Source organism: Chiloscyllium punctatum, chromosome 38 (assembly GCF_047496795.1).
Source record: "Chiloscyllium punctatum isolate Juve2018m chromosome 38, sChiPun1.3, whole genome shotgun sequence".
In the NCBI taxonomy this organism is placed as follows: Eukaryota; Metazoa; Chordata; class Chondrichthyes; order Orectolobiformes; family Hemiscylliidae; genus Chiloscyllium; species Chiloscyllium punctatum.
Window position 1 is genome coordinate 8,788,033 of NC_092776.1, and position 25,773 is coordinate 8,813,805.

General features: G+C 38.8%; 1 protein-coding gene across 2 annotated transcripts in view; it reads left to right on the plus strand.

The window, feature by feature from the left end:
* The window catches only part of cnnm1 (cyclin and CBS domain divalent metal cation transport mediator 1), a 113,683-nt gene that overhangs the window by 52,535 nt on the left and 35,375 nt on the right, over nt 1–25,773 (plus strand). Inside the window, exons 6-8 of one of the 2 annotated variants that reach the window (XM_072557117.1) lie at nt 970–1,032; nt 8,358–8,521; nt 15,909–16,074. In XM_072557117.1, the coding sequence (XP_072413218.1) occupies nt 970–1,032; nt 8,358–8,521; nt 15,909–16,074 (393 nt within the window). The remainder of the gene's footprint in view (nt 1–969; nt 1,033–8,357; nt 8,522–15,908; nt 16,075–25,773) is intronic. The other variant, XM_072557118.1, reaches the window with a different exon arrangement.

Genomic DNA, 25,773 nt, shown 5'->3' on the forward strand with positions numbered 1-25,773 from the left:
CCACATAGTGATTGGAGTGTATAAATTGGCTTGTCAGAGTAAAGGGATTTTCCATGCTCCCATTGTTATGAAATAATAGACTCCTTGTGCATTTTGCCAGGAAATAGTAGCCTGCTGGTTTACAATTGTGACCTTTTACATGATACCACTTTATTGGCTGCTGTATGGAGTTGATAAATGGAAGACAAATTTTCTCAGTTTTCCTCACAGCCATTCTGGTCTGAGACAAAGACAGGAAAATTAAAGAAAATCATACAAGGCCATGCACCAGCATTTGTTTCTAGGTTGGGAACATTTTATCCATCTGTGTGTCACTTGGGGAGATGTATATTCTGGGCAAAACCAAAAGGAAAAGGATCAATTTGCTGACGTCAATGCAGTGCTTGCTTGCTTGCATGCATGAAATTAAGATAATTATTGAACATTAAAGAAAAGTTTATATTTTGTTTCACACTTTATTTATGTGATCACTGTAAAATACTATTGTCACAATATTCTGGTTAATTAAAACAATCGGTATTTATAACTAACACATTACGTGCACAGTATTAAACCAATTACGGAAGCTTAAAGGAAAAGTTGTGCTTTGTTTTAGTTTATTTCTGCAAACCAGCATATTGTCTCTTTGATAATAGTATTATTAATTGGTATCTGTTAATGTTTGTAACTGTATTCATAAGTGATTTTGCTGTTAATGCATATGCCCCTTGGTGTCAGCAAGCACAACCAAAATGAAAATAAAACATTTCTTCAACTGATCTATTAAAATTCTTAGTCTACAATAAATAAGATTTTATAAATTGCAGATAGAGAAATTTCATAATTTTTGGATGTAGACGGTAATGGAGTAGGTCCATTAATATGAATATGGTTTATGTAAAACTTGCATGAACTATGATTACTAATTTTTTTCTTTGTCTCTCTATGATCCTTAAATATTTCCTCCCTTTCTACCTTGTCTTTGCATAGTGCCCGTTTCTGTGTCTCGAACCTTTGCTTTTAGCAGAGGCGAATCTCTTGCTGGGTCCCCAGGTAATTTTCTGTGGCTTCATTACGTATTGTATTCTTCTTGGATATATTCAAAAACACACACACACATTGCATTTACCTGCACTGAATCCCACTAAATTCACACTCCATGCACCTTACTGTCTCAATTCATATTTTCTATGTTTTATCTCTTTCGATCTGATTATTTTGCATATTTTCCTTTTACTGCTTTTCACACATTTGCTCAATATCTTTATTTTTATCCTTGCTTGACATTTTTATGACTATAAATAGATTTTGCCCTGAGATTCCTGGGGCTGAAGTGGTTACAAGTCACACCTAAATGCAAAGAGTGCCTGAAATTAGGGCCATGATTTGGAGATGCCGGTGTTGGACGGGTGTGTACAAAGTTTAAAAGTCACACAATACCATGTTATAGTCCAACAGGTTTATTGGAAGCACACTAGCTTTCGGAGTGCCGCTTCTTGATGAAGGAGCAGTGCTCCGAAAGCTAGTGTGTTTCCAATTAAACCTGTTGGGCTATAACCCGGTGTTGTGATTTTTAACTTTGAAATTAGGACTGTATTTTTGTTTTTCCATTATTCCTCTATGTGCTTCATGTCAATGAAATTAAGTGACCTATCAGTGTTGAGGGAGTTCTTTAACGTTATTGGAGCATTTCTCACTCTGAAAGCCTAAAGCTTTTCATTGATTCTGAAGGGGACTAATTACCTGTTCTGAAGTGTGTCTAATGAGAACCAATGAATTATAGTTGGGTTAGATCACTCACGTGGAAGAAACCTTGTGGGCAGCAATTGCTGCCTTAATGTAGACAGCCCCATTCTAGGGTTTTTGGAACTGAGCCTTGAACCTTAGCAGAAAATAGGCAGAGTTCACTCTAGTGGATGCATATTGGTGGAACAAGGTCCCAGGAATTTCCAGTTCAGATGTCTTCAAAATATTTTCATCTCTTTAAGTTCCCCACACTGTTGTTTACTTTGGCCTTGAGATTGCAACTTGACACACTGGGTTAAGAATAATTATATTTTTGTATGAATAAAAATCTGTGTTAATATAAAGCATTGTCTTAATGCAGTAGGATTATTTATTTTAAAGTAAAAGTGATGAAATTTCATATTAATTGATTAAGCATTGGTACACCAGTATTCCATAGCCTCAGCCCAATCTTAATGCATGCATGGTTTTTCTCTCTCTTACTTTTTTATGTAAAATACCCAAACCAATATTTGTTGTTTTCTTTAACTAACTACCTATTAGCCTAATACTGTTACACATTGCTATGAAAAGTATATGCAATTCAAAGCGTTTGTTCTTGTGTCTGTCTCTGCAGTTGCTGTCAGACAAGAGTTTATTCACTTTTTTATTTCAAATTTCCAGCATCTGTAATTTTAGTTTTGCATTGCAATTACACATTTAGTTATTTACACCTTATAATATACCAATCAAGAATTTATTGTGTGTATCTTTTAAGCATCTTAATGTGGGTATTCTTCATGGAACTAAGACATATTAATGATGGGTCCACTTTCCATTTTTAGTGCCCAGTTATGGCCCAAGGAAATTGCTAGGTTCTGTAAGGAGCGATATTACAGTTGATATTTTCAAACGACAAAATCAGATGTACTAAAATGCTTTTTTCATTTTACAGCTATCTTGGGTATTAAGCAGGGCTGCTGTTGAAGAAGTAGCATTAGTATAATCACAAGACATCAACTTCCTGTGATTGTTCTGTGCTTATGTCAGGTTAAATAGAATACATTTACATGTAAACTATTTTTGGCATTCATTGAAGCGTTCTTGACAATGTACCTCAGCCTCCATCTCATTACAAGGAGCTGAAGGCCATTAAGCCACTTGAGCCCATCCCACCGTTTAATAAGAGACCATTTGCAACTTAATACCTTAGGATGACAAAAATTTATCAGTGTCAGATTTGAAATTTCCATTTGCTCTTATATCACTTGCTGTTTATGCAAGAAACCTTCCAGTTTTGGTATAGAAGTGTTTCCTGATTTCACTCCTGAAAGGTATGACTCTAATCTTTCGACCACCTTCCTACCAAAAACAGTTTCTTTCTATGTACCCCATATGTTCACCATAGTATTCGGAAAAGTTTGATCAAACCGTACTTTAATCTTCTAAATTCAGGGGAATGCATTCATAGTTTGTGTAGTCTCTCCTTTAGTTCAGTCTTTGGGGTCTAGGTATAACTCTGGTAAGCCAATGCTCCACTTCTCCAAGGCCAATTAAGCCTTCTGAAAATATGGTGACCAGAACTGCTCTCAGTACTTCAAGCACGATAAAGCTGAAACATGGTTTCTAGTATTCTAAATTTAAAGAACTGCATTCCATTAGCTTTTTAATAATTATTTGTATCTGGTTATCACTTTTTTTTTAAATAAGCTGTGTGCCTGGGTTCCCAAATTTCTTTGACCCTCCACTGTTTCTAACTTTTCACCATTTGGAAAATAATCTCTTCTGCCAGTTTTAGGTCCAGAGTGGATGATTTCACCTTTGTATATATTTACTGCATTCTTGCCCATTCACTTATTCTGTCAAATCTCTTTGCAATTTTACACTTCTACCTACACTGCTTACAATGCCACTTGTCTGACTTAGTGGCAAATTTGGAAATTAACTTTCCATCCAATCATGTAAGTTGTTGGTAAATACAGTGAACAGTTGAGCCTCGCAACACAGATCCTTGCAGGACTCTGCTAGTTTCATATTTCCAATTGGAGTGCTTGCCTATCATTTCTACTCCATCTCCTACAGCTCAGTTAGTTTCCGAATCAAATTAATAATTTGTCTACAACTCCATGGCTTTTTTGTACACACTTAACAGGCAGCTCCTAATGAGATTTGATATAGTCTGCAGCAATATGCCTCTTTCTATTTTGCACGCCAAGCTATAAGTTTGAGTGTTTTAAAACGTGATTATTAATTTAATGAAAAGTTAAGAACGGTTTTGTTTTGTGGAATGACACCTGTTAGCAAGTGAATTTTGATTGCTGAATTCATTTTATTTAATTTTGTAAAGTAGTTATTTCATGACAGAGTCAGGTGTCCTTATTCAGAAAGGTTGATTGAGAGCATTACTTTGTATGGCTTATTTAATTCAGGTCTTTAATCAATTAGTGAAGACCTTTCACTATCAAGAATGTGTGCTTCCATAAAATACAAAGTTAAAAATCACACAACACCAGGTTATAGTCCAACAGGTTTATTTGGAAGCACTAGCTTTCATAGCACTGCACCTTCATCAGGTGGTTGTAGAGTATAAGATCATAAGACACAGAATTTATAGCAAAAGTTTACAGTGTGATGTAACTGAAATTATATATTGAAAAAGACCTGGATTGTTTGCTAAGTCTCATCTTTTAGAATGACCATGTTGGTTTCAGTTCTTTCATAAGTAAATCGCAAATGTTTTTTTTAAAGTTACATTTTCAAGTGATCCATAAAATACCATAACCTCCATAAAATACCAACATTAACAGCTTGTTTTCTGGTCATGACTGTACCTATTTTTACCATAGTGTGATGGCAAACCATTACAGGAAAGAAAAACAATACAATTTATTTTATAAAGCTCATGAGAAAAAAATGAGTAATGTTTAAGATGCTTGTAAGTTTAAAGAAGTGTACTTATATGGTGTCTTATGTTTCAATGCATTTTATAGCTAAATAAGTCATTTTGAAGAGTACTGCAGTAAAAAGGCAAATTGAGTGCTGAAAATATAAAATAAAAGATGATAGCATGTCTGATTGACAATGGTTAGGTAACATTTCAAGATATTTTGGATGGTTTGAGCTATAGTAAGAGGCTGAATAGGCTGGGATTTTTCCCCCGGAGCATCAGAGGCTGAGGGGTGATCTTACAGAGATTTATTAATCATAAGAGGCATAGGGTTAATAGCCAAGGTTTTTTCCCAGGGCAGGAGAGTCCAAAACTAGAGAGCACAGGTTTAAGGTGAGAGGAAAAAGATTGAAAAGGGACTTGAGGGGCAACTTTTTCACAGTGTGTGGTATGTTTATGGAACAAGCTGCCAGAGGAAGTTGTGGAGGCTGGTACACTTACAACATCTAAAAGGTATCTGGATGGGTACGTGGGCAGCACAATGGCTCAGTAGTTGGCACTGCTGCCTCACAGCGCCAGGGACCCAGGTTCGATTCCAGCCTTGGGCGACTGTCTGTGTGGAGTTTGCACGTTCTCCCCGTGTCTGTGTGGGTTTCCTCTCACAGTCCAAAGATGTGCAGGTTAGATGAATTGGTCATGCTAAATTGCCCATAGTGTACATGGATGTGTTAGTTAGGGGTAAATGTAGAGTAATAGGGTAGGGAAAAAGGTTTGGGTGGGATACTCTTCAAAGGGTTGGTATGGACTTGTAGGCCCAAAGGGCGTGTTTCCACACTGTAGGGAGTCTATGACTAGGAAGGGTTTAGAAGGATATGATCCAAATGCTGGCAAATGGGACTAGATCAGTTTAGGATATTTGGTCAGCACGAACAAGTTGAATGCAAGGGTCTACTTCCATGCTGTATGATTCTATGACTCCATATTTTACAAAGGATCCCACTTGATAACACTCATAACGTGCTTTGTATTTGACATTTTGTGGCAATATTAATATCTCTTGCAATTAGCAGTCAGTTTATTCATGGATTCTCTTGTAACCTGGATTCTTTTGGATATGGGTGTCTCTCCAAGATTCAGGCAGTGGATTTGTAGTAAAGTCAGTCTTCTCTGGATTATCTAAATGCTCCATAATTGACATGCTAAGTCAGTTTACTTGTGCATCCTGCAAGGACAGGCCTGATAGTGGCCAGGAGCTCTACCCATTCTGCTCCAAACTGACAGTGGCCCCTAACTATTCAGAAGTTGTAGTGAGAAAGTAGTCACTCCTTTGTAACAGGAGGCTCCACTGTTTTAGATGGATAACACCAGCAAGCCTGCTTGACTTGAGTGCCAAAGCTTCGACTTCACCAGCTTGTATCTAAGCTTCCAAGCTGAAGTAAGTTGAGTCCTCTCCTTGTGACACCAAATTGTGCAGTATACATCTGGAAAACAGAAATAATTCTACACATACAGATTCCCCAGGAGCTTGATTTGAAATTTTTTTAATGGAATTGCACTAACTTTGGTTATTTGCCTAACCAAAAGGAGATATTATTTAAAAGGTGGTAATATGTTTAATCCCATCAAAAATCAAGCTGTTTGGATGTTCCTTTGTATATTTAAAGAATAGTTATACAAAATCAGAAGTGCCATTAGCTAACCAAAAAAAATTCTAAAAGAAATGAGAACCTAATAGTAGGAAGTGATGTTTGTAAAGTGGTTATCATGGGTTGTTTGTTTCATTAGGTGAATGATATTGGAACAGGACGACATATATCAAATTCTGTATTTATCATACTATTTATGGTCAAGGCAACATCAAGTACAGCTCAGGTGTTTGCATAATGCAGAGTAAAATCACTCCTGGATTTCCTCAAAAATGGACCTTAATACCAGTCGAATAGCAGCAGAAATAATAGCTTGCCGAAATGTGCTGCCTTTAATTTGGGCAGATGTCCTATAGCTCATCAGAGCAACATAATGAAATGCTTTCCCAAATAAACTGAGATTTGGATGGGTGACTGAAATCTGGATTTAAAAACGTAACTTTTAATTAAAGGAAATTTTGATATAGCTTGAGTAAAGTGGCAAGCATAAGATACTAGAGTCCGATTCAACCAGTGTATTGCAACATACTTATTTTCAGCAACCAACGTAGCATTTTAAATTAGAAATTGCTCACAAACATGGATCCACTAAGGTGCTTAAGCAGTGTTGGCAGAAAGTGATTGTTTTGAATGGATGTGAATGGTGCTAACAGAAAGAAAATGACATAGTTCAAATTTATTGAGCCATCCAAGTCATTTGTTGACTGATTTCAGAGTTGTGTAGATTTTCATTACAATTTGTTTTTCAATTGGCAGGCAGTTTGGATTACTTTAAGTGTGGTTTATAAAGAAGCAGAAGCTTAGTACTGGGCACATTGTGTGTGTCAGTTCAGTGAATGAATGCTTGAAAGCCGAGAGGAAATGTGTTTGGTCGAGGCGGAACCTTTGGTATTCAATTAATTGACCTTGGATTTTCCCAGTTGTATTTTGTTGGAAGAAGTATAACATCTGCTGATGACCAGTTGGCAATTTAGGGGATGATTTGCCTAGAGGGTCTGAACTTATTTGGATGTGTGAAGTGATATGCCATACCAGATCTGAATCTCTGAATTTGTAGGCCTGCTTCCTGCCAATGCTTACTGCCAATAAGCAAGTCAGAAATGTCTGCTGTTACTGCAGATCTGAAAGACCTGCAGTTTCACTGTGGTCAAAGACTTCAGGCCATCCAGAATTAATAACCAAAAAACTTTATGTATCTCTTGTCACTCCTTAGTCTGCTGCCCTGTACTACTGATTTTTCTCTTCACCTTCTGACTCTCTAGTTGAAACGTTTGGCCACACTGTTGGTCAGCTATGAGGTAAAATAAGTCAAAAAAGTCAGGGACATAATCTATCATAATTAAATTATTACTCCCTTTTAGAATTTTTGTACTCTTGGTATTCTGGATTTCTGTTCTCTGCTGTGCTTCAGGTCCCATTTTCCATTGTTTGAGCCTAAGGAATAAGTGCTGTCGAGTCAGAAATCATAGGAAAATCTTTCCATTCAAAGGTTTAGGTCATGAAAAATGTAAATGATAGTGCCCTATAGGTGGTGCTGTTAGCAGTGCAAACAAACTTTTTCAATGAGGTTTTAACTGTTGATGAAAATGTATGATAACTAGTTAAAGTGGCAGGAAGATCACAAATGGTAAAGTAATGCGCCAAAGGATAAAACTTTTGCTCAGCGAGTAATTAGAATCTAGAATGCCCTGTTTGTGAGTGTGACTCGGGCAGATTTGATCGTAGCTATGAAAGGAGTTAGGATAAACATCTAAAGAGAGAAGCATTTGCAGGGCTGCGATGAAAAGCTGGAGACCTGGGACTGTCTAATTGATCTTGCAGCGAACCTGCTTGGACCCAGTGAGCTGAATAACTTCCTTCTATACTGTAACCTTTCTTGAAATAGCAACCACACCTTAATCAGTCTTGGAACTATTTCTGGATATAATGATTAGAATAATATTTTATACCAGTAGCTGTTCCTGCTGATAACTAGCTATGTCAGTCACTTAAGTACGTTGTTTGTTGAAGCATTAGGAATCATTTGTAAGGTTTTTGTGACTCACATTTATGTAAAAGCATTTGCAAGATTACAATTAAAGGGAATAATTTTTATTTCTCTTCAATTCTTATGAACCTAGTCACTAGATCACCATCTCACAGCAGTGGAGGACAATGGACAGACCACGGAAGTCGGACAGAACGGGTTGAATTTGGGGGTGGAACCTATCAACAAAACATTAGTAGTTATTCCTACATTCCAGACTACTCTGTGCGGGTGTTAACTGACATCCAGTTTGTGAAGGTAAAATGTTGCTTCAGTATTATGATCCTGCAAATATGCTAATTCACTGTATGGTTGGAAGCTAATCGTATCTGGATGTTTAGTGATGGAACTGTATATTGCCCAACTGTGCCAGCCAAGACAACCCTCTGGTCACTGAATTCCCAGACACACAAGTGCATGGATATATTCATGCAAATTTACAAATCTAAATCATTCTAAATATACGTAACAAATTCGCATCTCTCAAGCTTTTTGTGGAAGTTTTGAATGAAAGCTTGTAACAATTTTTTCAGTATCAAAAAGAGGGACAATATCTTGGAAGGTCTTCAAATGAAGCTTTGTAGGTAGAGATTAGGAGTTAAAAGGAGGCATTCACAATGCTTTGAGGTTATAATAGACCTTCAAACAGTCAATAGCAATAGAGGAGTGGATATGTCCACTTGTGTGTAACAATTCATTCAGAAGGTTAAGCTCCAGAGTGACTTGGCTGCTTGGGTTCAGAATTGATTTGCCCATAGGAGGCAAAGGGTAGTGGTATTTTTCTGGCTGGAGATCCGTGACTAGTGGTGTTCTGCAGGGATCCGTATTGGGACCTCTGCTAATTGTGGTATATATAAATGACTTGAGCGAAAATGTAGGTGGGTGGATTAGCAAATTTGCAGACCGTGCAAAGATCGGTGGTGTTGGAGATAGTGTAGAAAGTTGTCAAAGGATACATTGGGATATTGATCAGTTGTAGATATGTGCAGAGAAATAGTAAATGGAGTTTATTACAGGTATATGTGAGGTACTGCACTTTGGGAGATCAAATGTTATGGAAAAGTATGCAGTTAATGGCAGGAACCTAAATAGCATTGATGAGCAGGGGAATCTTGGGGTTCATTTCCATAACTCCTGGAAGTGGCCACACAAGTTGATAGGGTGGTAAAGAAGTAGTATGACTTGCTTGCCTTTATTGGTTGGGGAATTGAGTACAACAATCAGGATGTCATGTTGCAGCTTTATAAAACTTTGGTTAGACTACATTTAAGAGTATTGTGTTCATTTCTGGTCACTACATTACAGGAAGGATGTGGAGGCTTTGGAGACATTGCGGAAGAAGTTTTCCAGGATGCTGCCTGGAGTAGGGATATAAGCTATAAGGAGAGGCTAGAAAAACTTGCGTTGTTTTCTCTGGAGTAGTGGAGGCTGAGGGGAGATTTGATAGATGTCTATAAAATTATGAGATGAATAGACAGAAACCTTTTTTCAAAGTTGAATTGTCTAATACAAGGGGGTATTTAAGGTGAAGGGGGGAAATTCAAAGGAGATGTGAGGGGCAAGTTATTTTTATACAGTGTGTGGTAGGAATAAGGTGGTGGAGGCAGATACTGTAACCGTTTAAGGGGCTTGTAGATAAGCACATGAATGTGCAAGGAATGGAGGGATATAGGCCAAGGACAGGCAGAAAAGATTAGATTAATTTGGTGTCATGTTTGACACAACATTATGTGCCGAAGGGCCTGTTCCTGTGCTGTACTGTTCAATGTAGATGATTCAACAAGGCCAGTGCAGTACTGGACCTAATTCTGAAGAACGTAGCCAGCTGTGTGTTCGAAATGGCTTTGGGAGAGCATTTTAGTGATAGTGGCCACTGCACCGTATGTTTTAAGTTTGTACTGAAAAAGGAAAAAGATTGTCTGCAAAATTGGGTTTTGGTTTTGGGGAAGGTTGATCTTATTAAACTAATGCAGAATCTGACCAAAGGAGACCTTCCACAGTCTGAAGATGTGCAGGTTAGGTGGATTGGCTATGCTAAATTTTCCATATGTCCATGAAAGTGTAGGCTAGGTGGATCAGCAATGGGAACTGCAGGGTTATAGGTAAGGGGGGTGGATTTGGGTGGGATGCTCTTCAGAGAGAAAATGTGAACTTGATGGGTTGTATGGCCTGCTTCCATACTATGGAGGTTCAGTGATTCTAGGAGTAGCTATTTCTGGCTAAATCTACAACGGAAGAGCTGGGGGATGTGTTCAAAATTGAGTTGGGGAGACTGGAAGCTAAACATGTCCCCTTCAAAGTGAAATGTAGGAGACCAGAGAATCCTATATGTCTAGGAATATTCAGGACTGCATATGAAAGAAAAGAGAAGCTTTCAACAAGTACAAAGGGAGCAAATCAACAGAGGCCAGAATGAAGTGCAGAGGTGAGCTTAAGAAAGTAATTAGGAGAGCACAGTGGAGGCACGAAAAAGCATTGGTGGGTAAAATTATGGAGAATTGTGAGATATTCTATAAGTATATCAAGGAGAAGAGAATAACGAGAGAAAGAGTAGGGCCCATTCAGGGACCAAGGGGGAGATCTGTGCATTGTTAGGATGTTAAACACATATTTCACATCTGTCTGCACTTTGGAGAAGGGGAATGTAAGTACAAAATTGTAACTGAGAGGTTCTTGAGCAATTTGACATCAGGTGTGAGGAGGTATTTAAAGTTTTAGCAGGAGTAAAAGTTGCCAAGCCCCAGATGTGGCTAAAGAGCCTAGGATACACTGTAGAGAGAAGACTATGGGGCTTTGACCCAAATTTTTTATTCCTTTTGGCCACAGGGGAGGTGTCTGAGGACTGGAAGACAGTTAATGTTGTTCAGATTTTCAGATAGGGTGGTAGAGATATGCCAAGGAATTAGAGAGCAGTTGTAGGGAAACTTGGAGAAATTTCTGAAGGTGCGAATTAATATTCACTGGGAGAGGAAAAGTTTGATCAGGGTAATCAGCATGGGTTTGTCAGAGGATGTCAGGCTGTACAAAATTGATTGAATTTTTTTGCGGCGGTGTCTAGATGGTGATAGTTGATTTTATTTCTATGGATTTTGACAAAGCCTTTGGCAAAATCCCACATAAGAGATTAATAAAGAAAGTAAAAGCTCATGGGATCCAAGGCAAATGATAAGTTAGATTCAGAATTGACTTGGTAGTAGAAGTCTGTTTGTGTGACTGAAGGTGGGTGTCCAATGGCATACCTTGGGGAGTAATGCTAAGTAACTTTATTGTTTGTGATAAATGTAAACAATGCGGAAGAAGATGCGGGTGAGAGGAGAAGGTGATAAATTAGTTTCTAGATAATACAAAGATTGGCTAGGTGGTTAACACTGAGGAACAAGGTCTTCATTTACAGGAGGATAACAGATGGATTGGGCAGATGAGTGGCAGCTGGAATTTAATCCTTAAGTGTGATGTGATGCACTTTGGGAGAAGTAACTAGATAAGGGAGTACTCAGTGAATAGCAGGACACCAGAAAGTTCAGAAGAATATGAGGATCTTTGAGTTCTTGTCTACTGGTCTCTGAAGTCAGTAGGGCAGATTAATAAGATTGTTCAGAAGACATATGGGACACTTGCTTTCAGCAGTCATGGCGTAGATCACAAGAGTGCAGTAGTGTGTTGGAATTGCATAGGACTTTGGTTAGTACACAATTGAAGTACTATGTGCAGTTTTGGTTACCACACAATAGGAAGGATGTGATTGCACTGGAACGGGTACAGCGGAAATTCACCAGAATGTTGGGATGGAGCAGTTTAGCAATGAAGAAAGGCTGGATAAGTTCAGGTTGCTCACTTTAGAACAGAGAAGCCTGATCGGGCACCTGATTGAGGTATATTAGATTATAACAAATTGGATAGAAAGCAGCTGCTCCCTTTACTTGAAGGGTCAGTAGCAAGGGGCATAATTTTAAAGTAAAAGGCAGAGGTTTAAAGGGGATTTAAGGAAAGAAATTTCACCCAGAAGATGTTGGGAACACACTACCTGGGCAGATAGTTAACAGAGCAAACTTCAAAAACTTTAAAAAGTATTTGGATGCATCTTAAAATGTCATAATATTCAAGACTTTAGGCAAAATTCTGGAAAGTTGGGTAGGTGTAGATTTAGTGTAGATTTTTGTCAGTGCAGACTCATACATACAGCATGAAAACAGACCCTTTGGTCCAATCAGACCATGCCGAACATAATCCCAAACTAAACTAGTCCCACCTGCCTGCTCCTAGCCCATATCCTTCCAAACCTTTCCTTTTCATGAATCCATCCAAATGTCTTTAAACTGTTGTAATTGTACCCACATCCACTTCTGGAAGTTCATTCCACACTCAAGCCACCCTCCGTGTAAAAACGTTGCCTGTTATGTCTGTCTTTCCTCATTTCCCTTCTCCCCACCTTACCCCAACTCCAACCTTCCAGCTCAGCACCATCCTCATGACCTGTCCTAGCTGCCAATCTCCCTTCCCACCTATCCACTCCACCCTCCCCTCTGACCTATCACCTCCATCCCCACCCCCATTCACCTATTGTACTCTTTGCTACCTTTTCCCCTGCCCCAGCCCCCCTATTTATCTCTCCACCCTGGACGTTCCCTGCCTCCATTCCTGATGAGGGGCTTTTGCCCGAAACGTTGATTTTCCTTCTTCTCGGATGCTGCCTGACCAGCTGTGCTTTTCCAGCACCCCTGTAATCTAGACTCTGGTTTCCAGCATCTGCAGTCCTCACTTTTGCCCTGTCTTTATTAAATCCCTGTCCTCTCACCTCAAAAGTGTGTCCCCTAGCCTTGAAATCTCCCCATCTTAGGGAAAAGACAATTACAGTTAACTCTATCTATATCTCTCATTATTTTATAAACTTTTGTCAGGTCACCTCTCAACTTACTACACTCTAGTGAAAAAATTCCCAGCCTATCCAGCTTTTCTTCATAGCTCAAACCTTCCGTACCTGGCAAATCTCTTCTGAACGCTCTCTAGTTTGATAATATTCTTCCAATAACTGGGCAACCAGAAGTGGACAGTGTATTCCAGAAGAGGCCTCACCAATGATCTGGACAACCTCAACATAACGTCCCAACTCCTATACTCAAAAGTCTGAAAAAGCAGCACTGATGGTGAGAGCTTATACAAATGATGGTATATGATGATGTGACCTAAATCAGTTACTGATGTGAAAAGTTACAGGTAGCTGGTTTTGAACATTTTTTTGAGATATTAGCCTTCTTGGATTTCTCAAATAATTTATACTTAGTTCAACATGGAACCCAAAAGGAACACTGAAGTATGAGTCAATAGAAATGATTAGTAGTATGGAATGGATTGATATTTCAATGTCACATGTCTTGTGCTGCTTCCAGACGCAAGTTTATACCCCATGATTTGTTTGTGAAACTGTTTGAAAAATCATTGTTTAAAAATCTAGGAATGATGAAAGTTGGTTTGAAATCCATTATTGCATCATGTGTTTGTGACGTTAGTGAAACAAGGGCATTCATTACTTACTTGTTCTAATTTTTATATTTTATCAGATACTACTTCACAAAACTTGTCAGAGGAGTTTTTTTTCCAACACACTTACCATTTGTCACATGGGACAAATTGGCCAGAGAAGTTGCAAATTGATGGTCTTCATGTTTAGAATCTTGCAATACTAAGTTGTGTTAAAGTTGCAATGGTATATATGCGTGCTATACTTGCTAGAGCACTATTTGTCATCAGTTCCTAATTGAGCAAGATCGAACCTCACCACATTGCTGTCAGTCAAATGTCATGCTGCAACTGTGTTTACCAGAATATAATTTTGTTGTTGGGCTTCTAGTGACCTGGAAACTGGAAGGCCATTTTCTCAATGGAACAAGAGAGATTATCCACTGTTTACAACCTTCTCTTCTTTCTGGGTGCCTTTAAATGCCTTGTAGTTAGTGGCCTTTGCAAAATAATTGAGATGTGTGTGAGCAATGGACAGTGCTGCTTTACTATCAGTAAGTATCGAAAAGTACAATTTTGCCAAACTAGGTCGATGCAGCAGCAAGCAAAGTTTTCAGCTTTAATCTTAACAGATGTGTTGAAATAATTAGGATGTTATTGACACAAAAGTAAAAATTACAAGAAGTTTGTCATGAGCCAAAGATATATTAAATGTTGAATGCTATGTTCTGAAATGGTAGGCAATAGAACATGAGCAATACAAGGGTCAGAGTGCTGGAATGTAGAGATTTGTTGATTCATTTAACAAATTTCTCATAAAATAGAAAATAATTTGAAATAAATTGAAGAGATATATACTTCTGAAATGAATTGAATCATATTGTCAGAAACAGAGCACCTCACTTAACAGATTGCCACTACCCTTATAGTGTATTCAGTAGCTTATTTTGCAAAACAGTTGAATTGCAAAACTCTTTTGAAACTGTTCTCAATCACTGGTTATCAGCTTTGATTGCAGATAGATTGAAATTTTGAACTCTTTGTCAAAAGAGTGTGCATTTGTTTTTGTCAATATTGCATGATGTAGTGAACATGACGACTAGGTCCCCTCAATTTTGGTAATCATTGAAATATCACGAGGGAGTACCGAATAGGGGTTCTGTTACTTTTCTGTTATATAGCTAAAATATAAGACTGCTTAGTTTCTCATCTTTCAATCACCATACGCCTCAGAATCTACATGCCAGCTGCCTCAAGGCATTTTCTGTTACCTTACTGTCTGTGATAAGTGTGCTTTATATAGTGTTTTTCTTCTTATCCTGTCAGTGATTGTCTCAATTAAATAATTCTCATTAGCAAGAAGCATTTTTCTGCGTTTTAGAATATTTATTATTACACACTTATCCGGTTTAAAAACAAGACATCTCTCTACCTTGACTCTGTATCATTGTCAGTCCCGCAAAGTTTAGATAGATGAAGGGAAAAAGAATACAATTACAATGAGCAACTGTCTCAGTCTCTTTGGTGACAAGCCTGTAGCTGCTTAGATGAGTTTATTCCTTTACCTGAAATGAAGGTTTTGTAAAGCAAAGAATTCTTAGTAAACTTTGAGACTTCTGCAGTCAAATTTCCAGGGGTTAGTTCTCAGGTAAATTTGAAGTTAGAGCAAGTTGGGAAGTCTTTCTCCCATTTTCAAGGCAATGATGTTATTATGTTGTCTGCTTGGTTGAATTGCATCTGTTTTGATGGCCTCATGGGTATCTGTTTCTTGCTGACTTATAAAAGCAAAGAGAAAATATGGCCATAGCATCATATGACTCCATTGTTTCAAAGCCCTTTTCTAAATAATGGGTGGTTAGGATGGATGTAAATCCCGTGTTGTGATGTTGACACCTTGAAAGATTTAGTCTGCCAGGGTCTTCGTTGCTGCATGATGCCTTCAATTTAAAATTACCCTTTAAAATGTCTTTCAGGAATAGGCATTGGGCCAGCATTAATCTGAATGGTTCTTTACATTCTCCTTGAGACAAGGAGTGCTTCAAACCTCAAAAGTAGTTAAGGAATCCTTAGGCATAATTCTTTTACAACATTTTGTGGTCGATTTTTAAATATACAAATTATTTTAAATTTCAGAATAGATTGGGGATTTGATGCGGATGTGTTCTAAAGTTGCATTTTCTTTTACCAGATCACGAGGGCGCAGTATGCAAATGCATTAGCAGCAACCAAATTGGAGAATTCTCCCCTGACCCCTGAACCTGATATGGCGATATCAGCATCAGCAAGCAAAGATCCAACCCTTAGCATGTCCACCGAAACTACTAATTTGTTAAATGGAATGAACCGTGTGATTCGTAAGTCATATCCTTGATGAGAATTTGGTATAGCTTGCTTGGATGCCCTGACTTCTTAAAAGTGCATTCAGCTTGTGTATATCAGTGTATTAACAGACTTCAGTGCCAGGCATTCTGGCCTTTTCTTAATTTAGAAAGGAAAAGTGGAGATTTGAGATCAACTAAATACTCTGCATTAACCGAAGCAAGATTGTTCGTTTGCACTTGAATTTATGGCTCCTGTTGCAATAATATTTGATATGAATCTTTAAACTTCATGCCTGTGACTATGCAACCTTGGTTGTTTGCCGTCCTTGTTGTTCACTGTACCTTAAACCCTGCACTGACACGTCTCGAGTATGTTTACAATGTCTGTGGCCTCACGTGAAGCAGAAAAGGCTGGTGAACATTATTTGACTGTGAAGAATGCTGATTACAAAATTCCTTGGAATGGTGCATTACAATTCACTGGAACTGTTGTGTTTTTTTTATGCCATTAATTTGTTTCTTTTTGCCATTCCTAACAACTGCATGTCTTTTTTTTATAAAAGCTATTTATGCTTATATTGTTTTTAGCCATTACTAACATGGAAATGAACAGTTGCTGAGAGTTTTCTGTTGTATAGAAGGATGACACTGAGAGCTAGCTGAGTCTGCTTAAGGTTCTGTCTCTCCATTGCAGCATAAAACATTTGTGACTGTTCATCATAACTGTTAGTGGACAGATAGGTAGTGATTCCATTTTGACTATGACATCAACTTTTGGAAGTTGAAATGTTTCTAAAGATGTGCATTGATACCTATCCTTTTCAAACCTAACCTGTTCACTAAAGTTTATTGTCTTGAGATAAGCTATGTGAATGAATGACACTGTGTGTTACTAAAGTTCTGTTATTTCATATTTTCATTTTGTACAACTGATGAGCCTGCCACATTTTAGTTGTATGCAGTGGAAAAGCACAAAAGTCTTTTTTTAATTATATTTATTGAATAGTTGGAGTTTACTTCAGTTGTGACATTTGTTGAGAACTGGCACTATATATTTTTCTATTGCTTGATTCTATAATGTTTGTACATTTTTATTCAGTTATTGACATGATGTCCCAGACTAATGTTAAGGATGGTATTTCCGTTTCTCAGAAAAGTATAAATGAAGTCAGATTAAATAAAAACAAATAACTTCAAAGCCCTAATTACACGAAGTCAGTATCATAATTTTCTTAATTAATTAGTTCAGACTTAGTTGTCAAATTTGGATAAATGAATTTACTTTCATCTTATGTGTTGTTTGAATATTCTACAAATAAATTGCTGCAATAAGTTATAGTCTGAATCTGGAAATTCCCAAGAAGTGCTGCATACAATATGGATAAAATCTATTGATTGCTGTTTGTACAAAATTGATGTGTTTTAGTTCCAGTTTTCAACACCATGTAAGCATACGCAGTTGTTTTGACAACTGAGTTTATTGTCCAGTTTTCAGAATTAAGTATACTGGCATTGCTTGCATTTACTGGTGTTTTAGGCAAAAGTGAGGACTGCAAATGCTGAAGATCAGAGTCAAGATTAGAGTGGTGCTGGAAAAGCACAGCAGGTCAGGCAGCATCTGAGGAGCAGGAAAATTAATGTTTCGGGCAAAAGCCCTTCATCAGGGAGCTTCCTGATGAAGGGCTTTTGCCCGAAACATTAATTTTCCTGCTCCTCGGATGCTGCCTGACCTGCTGGGCTTTTCCAGCACCACACTAATCTTTACTGGTGTTTTGCCAAGTAACTGCTGTCTCCTATTTTGTTGTGGTGATGAGAGTTAGCAATTAAAGCAGGTTTGTCTCAACTCCATATATATCTCTGTAATATTACACAATTTTCTCAGTGAACATAGCCTGATATTACAAAGGCATTATATAATAGCAATTACATAATTTTAAGGAAATGTATTTCCTTTACTTGAAGTACATTGTCATCTAAACAACAAAATAGTCCCTTATTTTAATTCTTTTGCATATTCTGCTCCAGTTTTGAAATACTTTTTTGATTTATTGTTGACTTTGCGTTTTGATACATTTTTAACAGAAGCAGTATGGCTTTTTACAAAATACAAATAATGTTGGTTGCGTGTAGTGTCACCACTGCTCCCAGCCAGAATGAATGTGATTAGGTATTTCTCCTGTCAAACATAGCTAGAGACCTTGAGGGTTGTAAGTGACTGGTATCGATTTTAATCAGGTAATTCCTATTTTCCACAATTTTACAGACTTTTTATTTTAAAATGGACTTTCTTATTGTAAAATGCACTGTTAAGGCAGTAAAAACCCACTACGGCCAGCTCCCTGGGGCAATGGCATACTTATGCACTCTTAACATTTTATCTTTCCATATCTTACACATTTCCCTGGACCAGATAATTTTAATCAACCTGTTCAGATGTGTTATGACACACCTCTGGAGAAAAGACACAAACAAGGCTCTCACAAGCACTCCTCATTTCCTTATTATACAACCCAATGTCCTCACTCATTACAGTGCATTGTTTATACAAGTGGAAGATTCCCTGCCACTTAATATATGTCAAAACCTCTGTGACCAAGTCTAACTTGGTGCTTCACTATGATGTTTCAATTGCAAATTGTTTTTTGTACAACTGATGAAGCTGCCACATTTTAGTTGGTTGAAATGAAAAAGGTCAGAAATCTTTTTAATTATATTTATTGAATGGTTGGAGTTTACTTCAGTTGTGACATTTGTTGAGAACTGGCACTGTATGTTTTTCTATTGCTTGATTCTATAATGTTTGTGCATTTTTATTCAGTTATTCACGTGCTGTCCCAGACTAATGTACATGTTAAAGAAAAGAATTAACCTGTCTTTCTGATAAACTCTCAAAGCCCTTCAGGGTCAATGTTCTAAGAAACCTATATTACTGCTGTTGTGTGATTGATTGTAAGACTCGTAATGCTGCTGTAATTTCACAATGCAAAGGCACATCCTTGAAGATGTGAATAATATGAGAGATTACAGGACCCATCAACCTGCTGTTTGAATTACTTTTCAGTTCTGCTGCAAGATCATTGATCTGAAGCATTAATTGTTTCTGTCTCCCCATTGATGCTGCCGAACCTGTCTTAAGTTTCCCAGTATTTTCTGTTTTATTTACAATTTCCACTTTTAAAGTATTTGTCTTTTATTCTTTATGCAAATTCATTTTAAATACATGCATGGTCAATCTTTAAAGGTCGCTACTTAAAATTAAATATATTATCAGCATCAGTTTTAAGCACAGTGTAGAAATGTACTTGAAAAACTTTGCTACGTAACCTACTTCACGTAGAATATTATGGATGATTGATATGACAAAATGTTGCAATCACATGGGCTGTTAGGAACTGGCCCATTTATGTTTCCCTGCTCCATTTTCCAATCTAAGTCGGAAAGAGGCATAATTCAACAATTATGAAATAATATTTGGTGAGCGGAGGCGTGGATTGCCATGGAGGCTGTTTGTCAGAAATAGTCTGTGATCCACGAAATTCTAAAGAGAGAGTAAGGATTTTCAAAATAGGAGTGAGAATAAGAGAAGGGAAGAATGACTAAGAATTTTTGGCAAAATGTTGAGTTTAATGTGGCTCTAAGATGGAGTTTAATATTGGATGTAGGTTTGCTCGCTGTGCTTGAAAGTTTATTTCCAGATGTTTCTAAGTAACATCTTCAGTGGGCCTCAGGCAAAGCACTGCTGAAACTTGCTGCTTTCAATTTATATTTCTAGGTTTCTTTGGGTTGGTGATGTTATTTCCTGTGAAGTCACTTCCTGTTCCTTTTCTTAGGGGGTGGTAGATGGGGTCTAACACATCGAATTAGGCCTCCTGAGAAAAGGAAAGGCAGTGACTTCAGCACAGGAAATAACATCACCACAGGAAATGACATCACCAACCCAAAGAAACCCAAACATATAAATAGAAAGCAGGAAGTTTCAGCAGTGCTTCGTCTGAGGCACACTGAAGATATTAACTAGTACGGTGACAAAATGTCTGGAAATCAACCTACATCCAAAACCTCAAATTGAGTTTAGTTGCATTGTTTGTGGCAAGTTTGTGGCAAGTCAGAGATACCCTATTATAAATTCCCTTATATAGCCATTAACCTCATGAAAATGGCAACCAGCCCTTAACTTGCCTAAGTGTTTCAAAAATTAGGTTAGGATTAATGATGAATTTGTTCACCATTAATTACAAATTAAATTTGCCTTCAAAGGTCAGGTTTAGTAAGTAACAATGTAAGGATCCTTTAATGATAAATATCATGTTCCTACAAAGCCAGTCAATCTGTTCAGCAACAGAGAGCAGTTGAGGAAGGAATTCCACACACAGTGGTACATCCTTGGAACACTCTTCCACAAATGGCAGTGGATGCAGGAATTTAACTTTAAAACGGAGATAAATTTTTGTTAAGCAAGGGTATTAAGGGATATGGGTCGGAGGCCAGGGATACAGAATTAAGCCACAGATCAGCCACGATCTCAATGAACGTTCTAGGTTTTATGAATGGGGGAAAACAGACTCGAGAGGGTGAATGGCCGCCTCCTGTTCCTATGACACTGTGGAGTCTGACATTAGGAATTCTTTAAATTATTTTTCTTGCTTTTCCTTTTCTAATTATCATTTATTTCGCTTTTAATTAACTCTTTGTGCTGAATTGGACTCTAATCACAATATCTCCTTCCTAGTCATTCATATTTCCTTCTCAGCCTTCAACTCTTATTGATTAAGATGGACAGGCAAATTGACTGCTGGTCCCATTTATAAAGGTCCCTGCTGTCCATTGTGTTATTGTCACTCATCTCCAGCAATTTGTAACTGAATACATTTTCGTGCTGAAGGAGAAATGTCCATTCAAAATACTGCGTTCAGTTCTGGTCTCCTTGCTATAGGGAAGATATGTTAAACTTGAAAGAGTGCAGAAAAGATTTAAAAGGCTGTTACCAGAATTGGAAGAATTGAGGTATAGGGAGAAGCTGAATAGGCTGGGGCTATTTTCCCTGTGGTGTCACAGGCTGAGGGGAGACCTTAGAGGTTTACAATATCATCAGGGGCATGTCAGAGTGAATAGTCAAGGTCTTTTTCTCAGGATAGCGGAGTCCAAAACTAGAGGGCATAGGTTTAGGGTGGGAGGAGAAAAATAGAAAAGGGACCATAGAGGCAACTTTTTCACGCAGAGTGTGGTGTGTGTCTGTGTCCAACAGGTTTATTTGGAAGCACTAGCTTTCGGAGCGCTGCTCCTTCTAAAGGTGATTGTGGAGTGTAAGATCGTAAGACACAGAATTTTTAGCAAGAGCTTACAGTGTGATGTAACTGAAACTATATATTGAAAGGGACCTGGATTGTTTGTTAAGGCTCTCATCTTTTAGAATGGGCACGTTGGTTTCAGTTCTTTCATATGTAAATCGCAGAACTTTCTTAAAGTTACATTCTCAAATGAACATTAACAATAGATAATGCATTGAAGGTGTGAGGTGCCCTTCGTGAGGCTGTCTGTGCCCCAATGTTCAAACTAATTCTAATCTAAAAAAGGATTTACAGAATCTTACATGGATTCATGCAGTTTTTGAGTCAAATAAAATATAATTCCGCAAGTACAAATTTACACCACAAACTTTTATGTGGGTATGTATTTGCGGGAGTGGTGGGGGTATGACTGTCCAGGAGAGCTTTTGTGTATGTGTGAGAGTTTAAAGGGGTATAAGTCTTTGAAATCGTGTGTGTGTGTGTGTGTGTGTGTGTGTGTGTGTGTGTGTGTGAGTGAGAAATATGTGGGCGTTTGAGATGGAGCCTCTGAGTGAGTGAGGGTCTACGTGACTGTATGGGTCTTTAGATGTGTGTGTGTGTGTGTATATATATCGTGCAGTGGGGTCACCTGTATGTGACATGAACCCAAGGTCCCAGTTGAGTCCATCCCCAGTTGAGGGTGCTTGGCTATCAGCCTCTGCTCGACTACTTTGATTTATTGCCTGTCCCAAAGTCTGTCTTGGAGGATGGTCACCTGAAGGTCCGATGTCGAATGTCCTGGACAGCTGAAGTGCTCTCCGACTGGGAGGGAACACTCCTGCCTATTGATTGTTGTGCGGTGTCCATTCATCTGTTGTCGTAGCCTCTGCTCTGTCTCACCAGTGCACCATGCCTCAGAGCATCCTTGCTTGCAGCATACGAGACAGACAACATTGGGTCAAGTCACGTGAGTACCTGCCATGTACATGGTGGGAGTTGACCCCATGTGTAATAGTGGTATCCATGTTGACACTCTGACATGTCTTGCAGCATCTACAATGACAAGGTTTTATGGAGTTGTCCTGAAAACCAGGCAGTTTGCTGTGAATAATGGTCTGTTTGAGGTTTGGTGGTTGTTTAAAGGCAAGAAGTGGAGGTGTGGGGAAGGTCTTGACGAGGTGCTCATCGTTGTTAATGATGTGTTCATCCTAATTGATAACTTGGTGCGATGCTCAACTCATTGACCACCAGTTCCGATGTGCCACAGTGAGAAACCATAATGACCTCCTCAGGAGATAGACACAAGCTGCTCTATTCCCGATAAAGGACTTTTGCCCGAAACATTGATTTTCCTGCTGCTCAGATGCTGCCTGAACTACTCTGCTTTTCCAGCACCATTCTAATCTACAATCTGGTTTCCAGCATCCGCAGTCTTTGTTTTTACCCTTTAACGAGCTGCAACCGACAGGGTACCCTTCATTGCCCAGTACTTCCCAGGAGCCGAGAAACTATATCATGTTCTTCACGGCCTGCAACACATTATCAATGAGAATGAACATCTCACCAAGGTCTTCCCCATACCTCCACTACTTGCCTTTAGACAACCACCAAACCTCAAACAGATCATTGTTCGCAGCAAACTGCCTGGTTTCAGGACAACACCATACAACCTTGTCATGGTAGACACTGCAAGATGTGTCAGAGTGTCGACACAGATACCACCATTTCACATGGGGACACCTCCTACCATGTATGTGGCGGGTACTCATGTCACTCGGCCAACATTGTCTATCTCATATGCTGCAGGCAAGGATGCCCTGAGGTATAGTACATTGGTGAGACCAAGCAGAGGATACAGTAATGGATGAATGGGCACCGCACAACAATCAACAGACACAAGTGTTCCCTCCCAGTCAGTGAACACTTCAGCAGTCCAGGGCATTCGACCTCGGTCCTTCGGGTAACCATCTTCCAAGGCGGACTTTGGGACAGGCAACAACACAAAGTGTCTGAGGAGAGGCTGAGAGCCAAGTTCGGTACCTATGGAGATGTTCTCAACCAGAACCTTGGGTTCCTGGCACACTACAGGTGACCCCACTGCTGCAACACACGCACACACGCACACATTTACGCAGACCCTTTCTCATACACAAGCTCTCTCTCATACGCTCACACATACACTCCCACACACTAACATGCACCCTATCACAGACTTATACCCCTTTACATTCACACTCACACTCACACACACATACACATAGACACTGTCTGTCACGCACACTTTTATCCCCCTGCGTGCGCACACCCACATGCATACACACATATATAAGTTTGTGGAGTGAATTTGTGCTTGCAGAATTATATTTTACTTTGCTCAAAAATAGCATGAATCCATGTAAGATTCTGTAAATTCCTATTTTAGATTAGAATCAGTGTGAACATTGGGGCACAGACAGACTCACGCAGGGCACCTCATATCTTCAGTGCATTATCTGGGTCAACATGGCACTTATTGTTAAAGTTCACTTGAGAATGTAAATTTAAAGAAAGTTCTGGGAATTACATCTGAAAGAACTGAAACCAACATGCCCATTCTAAAAGGTGAGAGCCTTAACAAACAATCCAGGTTCTTTTCAGTATGTAATTTCAGTTACATCACACTGTAAACCTTTGCTATAAATTCTGTGTCTTACAATCTTACACTCTACAGCCACTTTTTGAAGGAGCAGCGCTCTGAAAGCTAGTGCTTTCAAATAAACCTGTTGGACTATAACCTGGTGTTATGTGATTTTTAACATAAAGTGGAAATTCAATACTGGAGAAGCTGGAATTGTGTTTCTTACAGCAGATGAGGTGATGGTGAGTTTTGATGGGAGTATTCAAATCATGAGCTAGCCATTTAGATACAGAACTGGCTCAAAGGTAGAAGACAAAGGGTGGCGGTGGAGGGTTGTTTTTCAGACTGGAGGCCTGTGATCAGTGGAGTGCCACAAAGATCGGTGCTGGGTCCTCTGCTTTTCATCACTTATATAAATGATTTGGATGTGAGCATAAGAGATGAAGTTAGTAAGTTTGCAGATGATGCCAAAATTGGATGTGTAGTGGACAGCGAAGAAGGTTACCTCAGATTACGTTGGGATCTTGATCAGATGGGCCAATGGGCTGAGAAGTGGCAGATGGAGTTTATTTAGATAAATGTGAGGTGCTGCATTTTGGAATAGCAAATTAGAGCAGGACTTATGCACTTAATGGAAATGTCCTGGGGAGTGTTGCTGAACAAAGAGACGTTGGAGTATGGGTTCATAGCTCCTTGAAAGTAGAGTCACAGATAGATAGGATAGTGAAGAACGCATTTGGTATGCTTACCTTTATTGGTCAGAGCATTGAGTTTAGGAGTTGGGAGGTCACGTTGTGACTGTACAGTACATTGGTTAGGTCACTTTTGGAATATGGTGTGCAATTCTGCTCTCCCTCCTATTGGAAGGATGTTGTGAAACCTGAAAGGGTTCAGAAAAGATTTACAAGGATGTTGCCAGTGTTAGGAGGATTTGAGCTATAGGGAGAGGCTGAATAGGCTGGGGCTGTTTTCCTGGAGCATCGGGCACTGATGAGTGACCTTATAGAGGTTTATAAAATCATGAGGGGCATAGATAAGGCAAATAGACTTTTCCCTGGGGTGGGGGATTCCAGAACTAGAGTACATACGTTTAGGGCGAGAGGGGAAAGATATAAAAGGGACCTTTTGCACAGAAGATGGTTCATGTATGGAATGAGCTGCCAGCGGAAGTGGTGGAGGCTGGTACAATTACAGCATGTAAAAGGCACCTGGATGGGTACATGAATAGAAAGGGTTTGGAGGGATATGGGCTAAGTTCTGGCAAATGGGACCAGATTAGGTTACGATAGCTGGCTGACATGGGCAAAATGGACCGAAGGGTCTGTTTCCGTGCTGTACAGCTCTATGGCTCTAGGACATGTTTTTGTGGAGTAAATTAGGGGAGACTGCTTCAATTGATTGATAGATTACAACACCAAAAACTGGATGACACTGAATCATTAAAGTTAAGGAATAAAAGAGGGGAGGCTGAGAATGGTTTTTAAGCAGCGACTTTTTTAAGATCCGGAATGGAATGCCTGAAAGAGTGATATATTGGATTCAACAATAACATTCCAAAGGGAATTCGATATGTATTTGAAAACTGAAATGTTTAAAGTAATTTGGGGAAGAGCACAGTCGTGCAAAAAAATTGGATTTCTCCTTCAAAAGCGGCACAATGGGTTAGATGGCCTCCTACTGTGTTGTACGTTTCTGTTAAACGGTTTCAGACAAAATTATATAATTGGTTTGGTGCCTGCTTTATCTGCAGGCTTTGATTGAGCTAATGAAGATATATAGGAAGCAAACGAATGCCAGAGTTTTGGGGTTTGAAACAGAAGGAGGGAAGACAGGGTGGAAAGAAATATT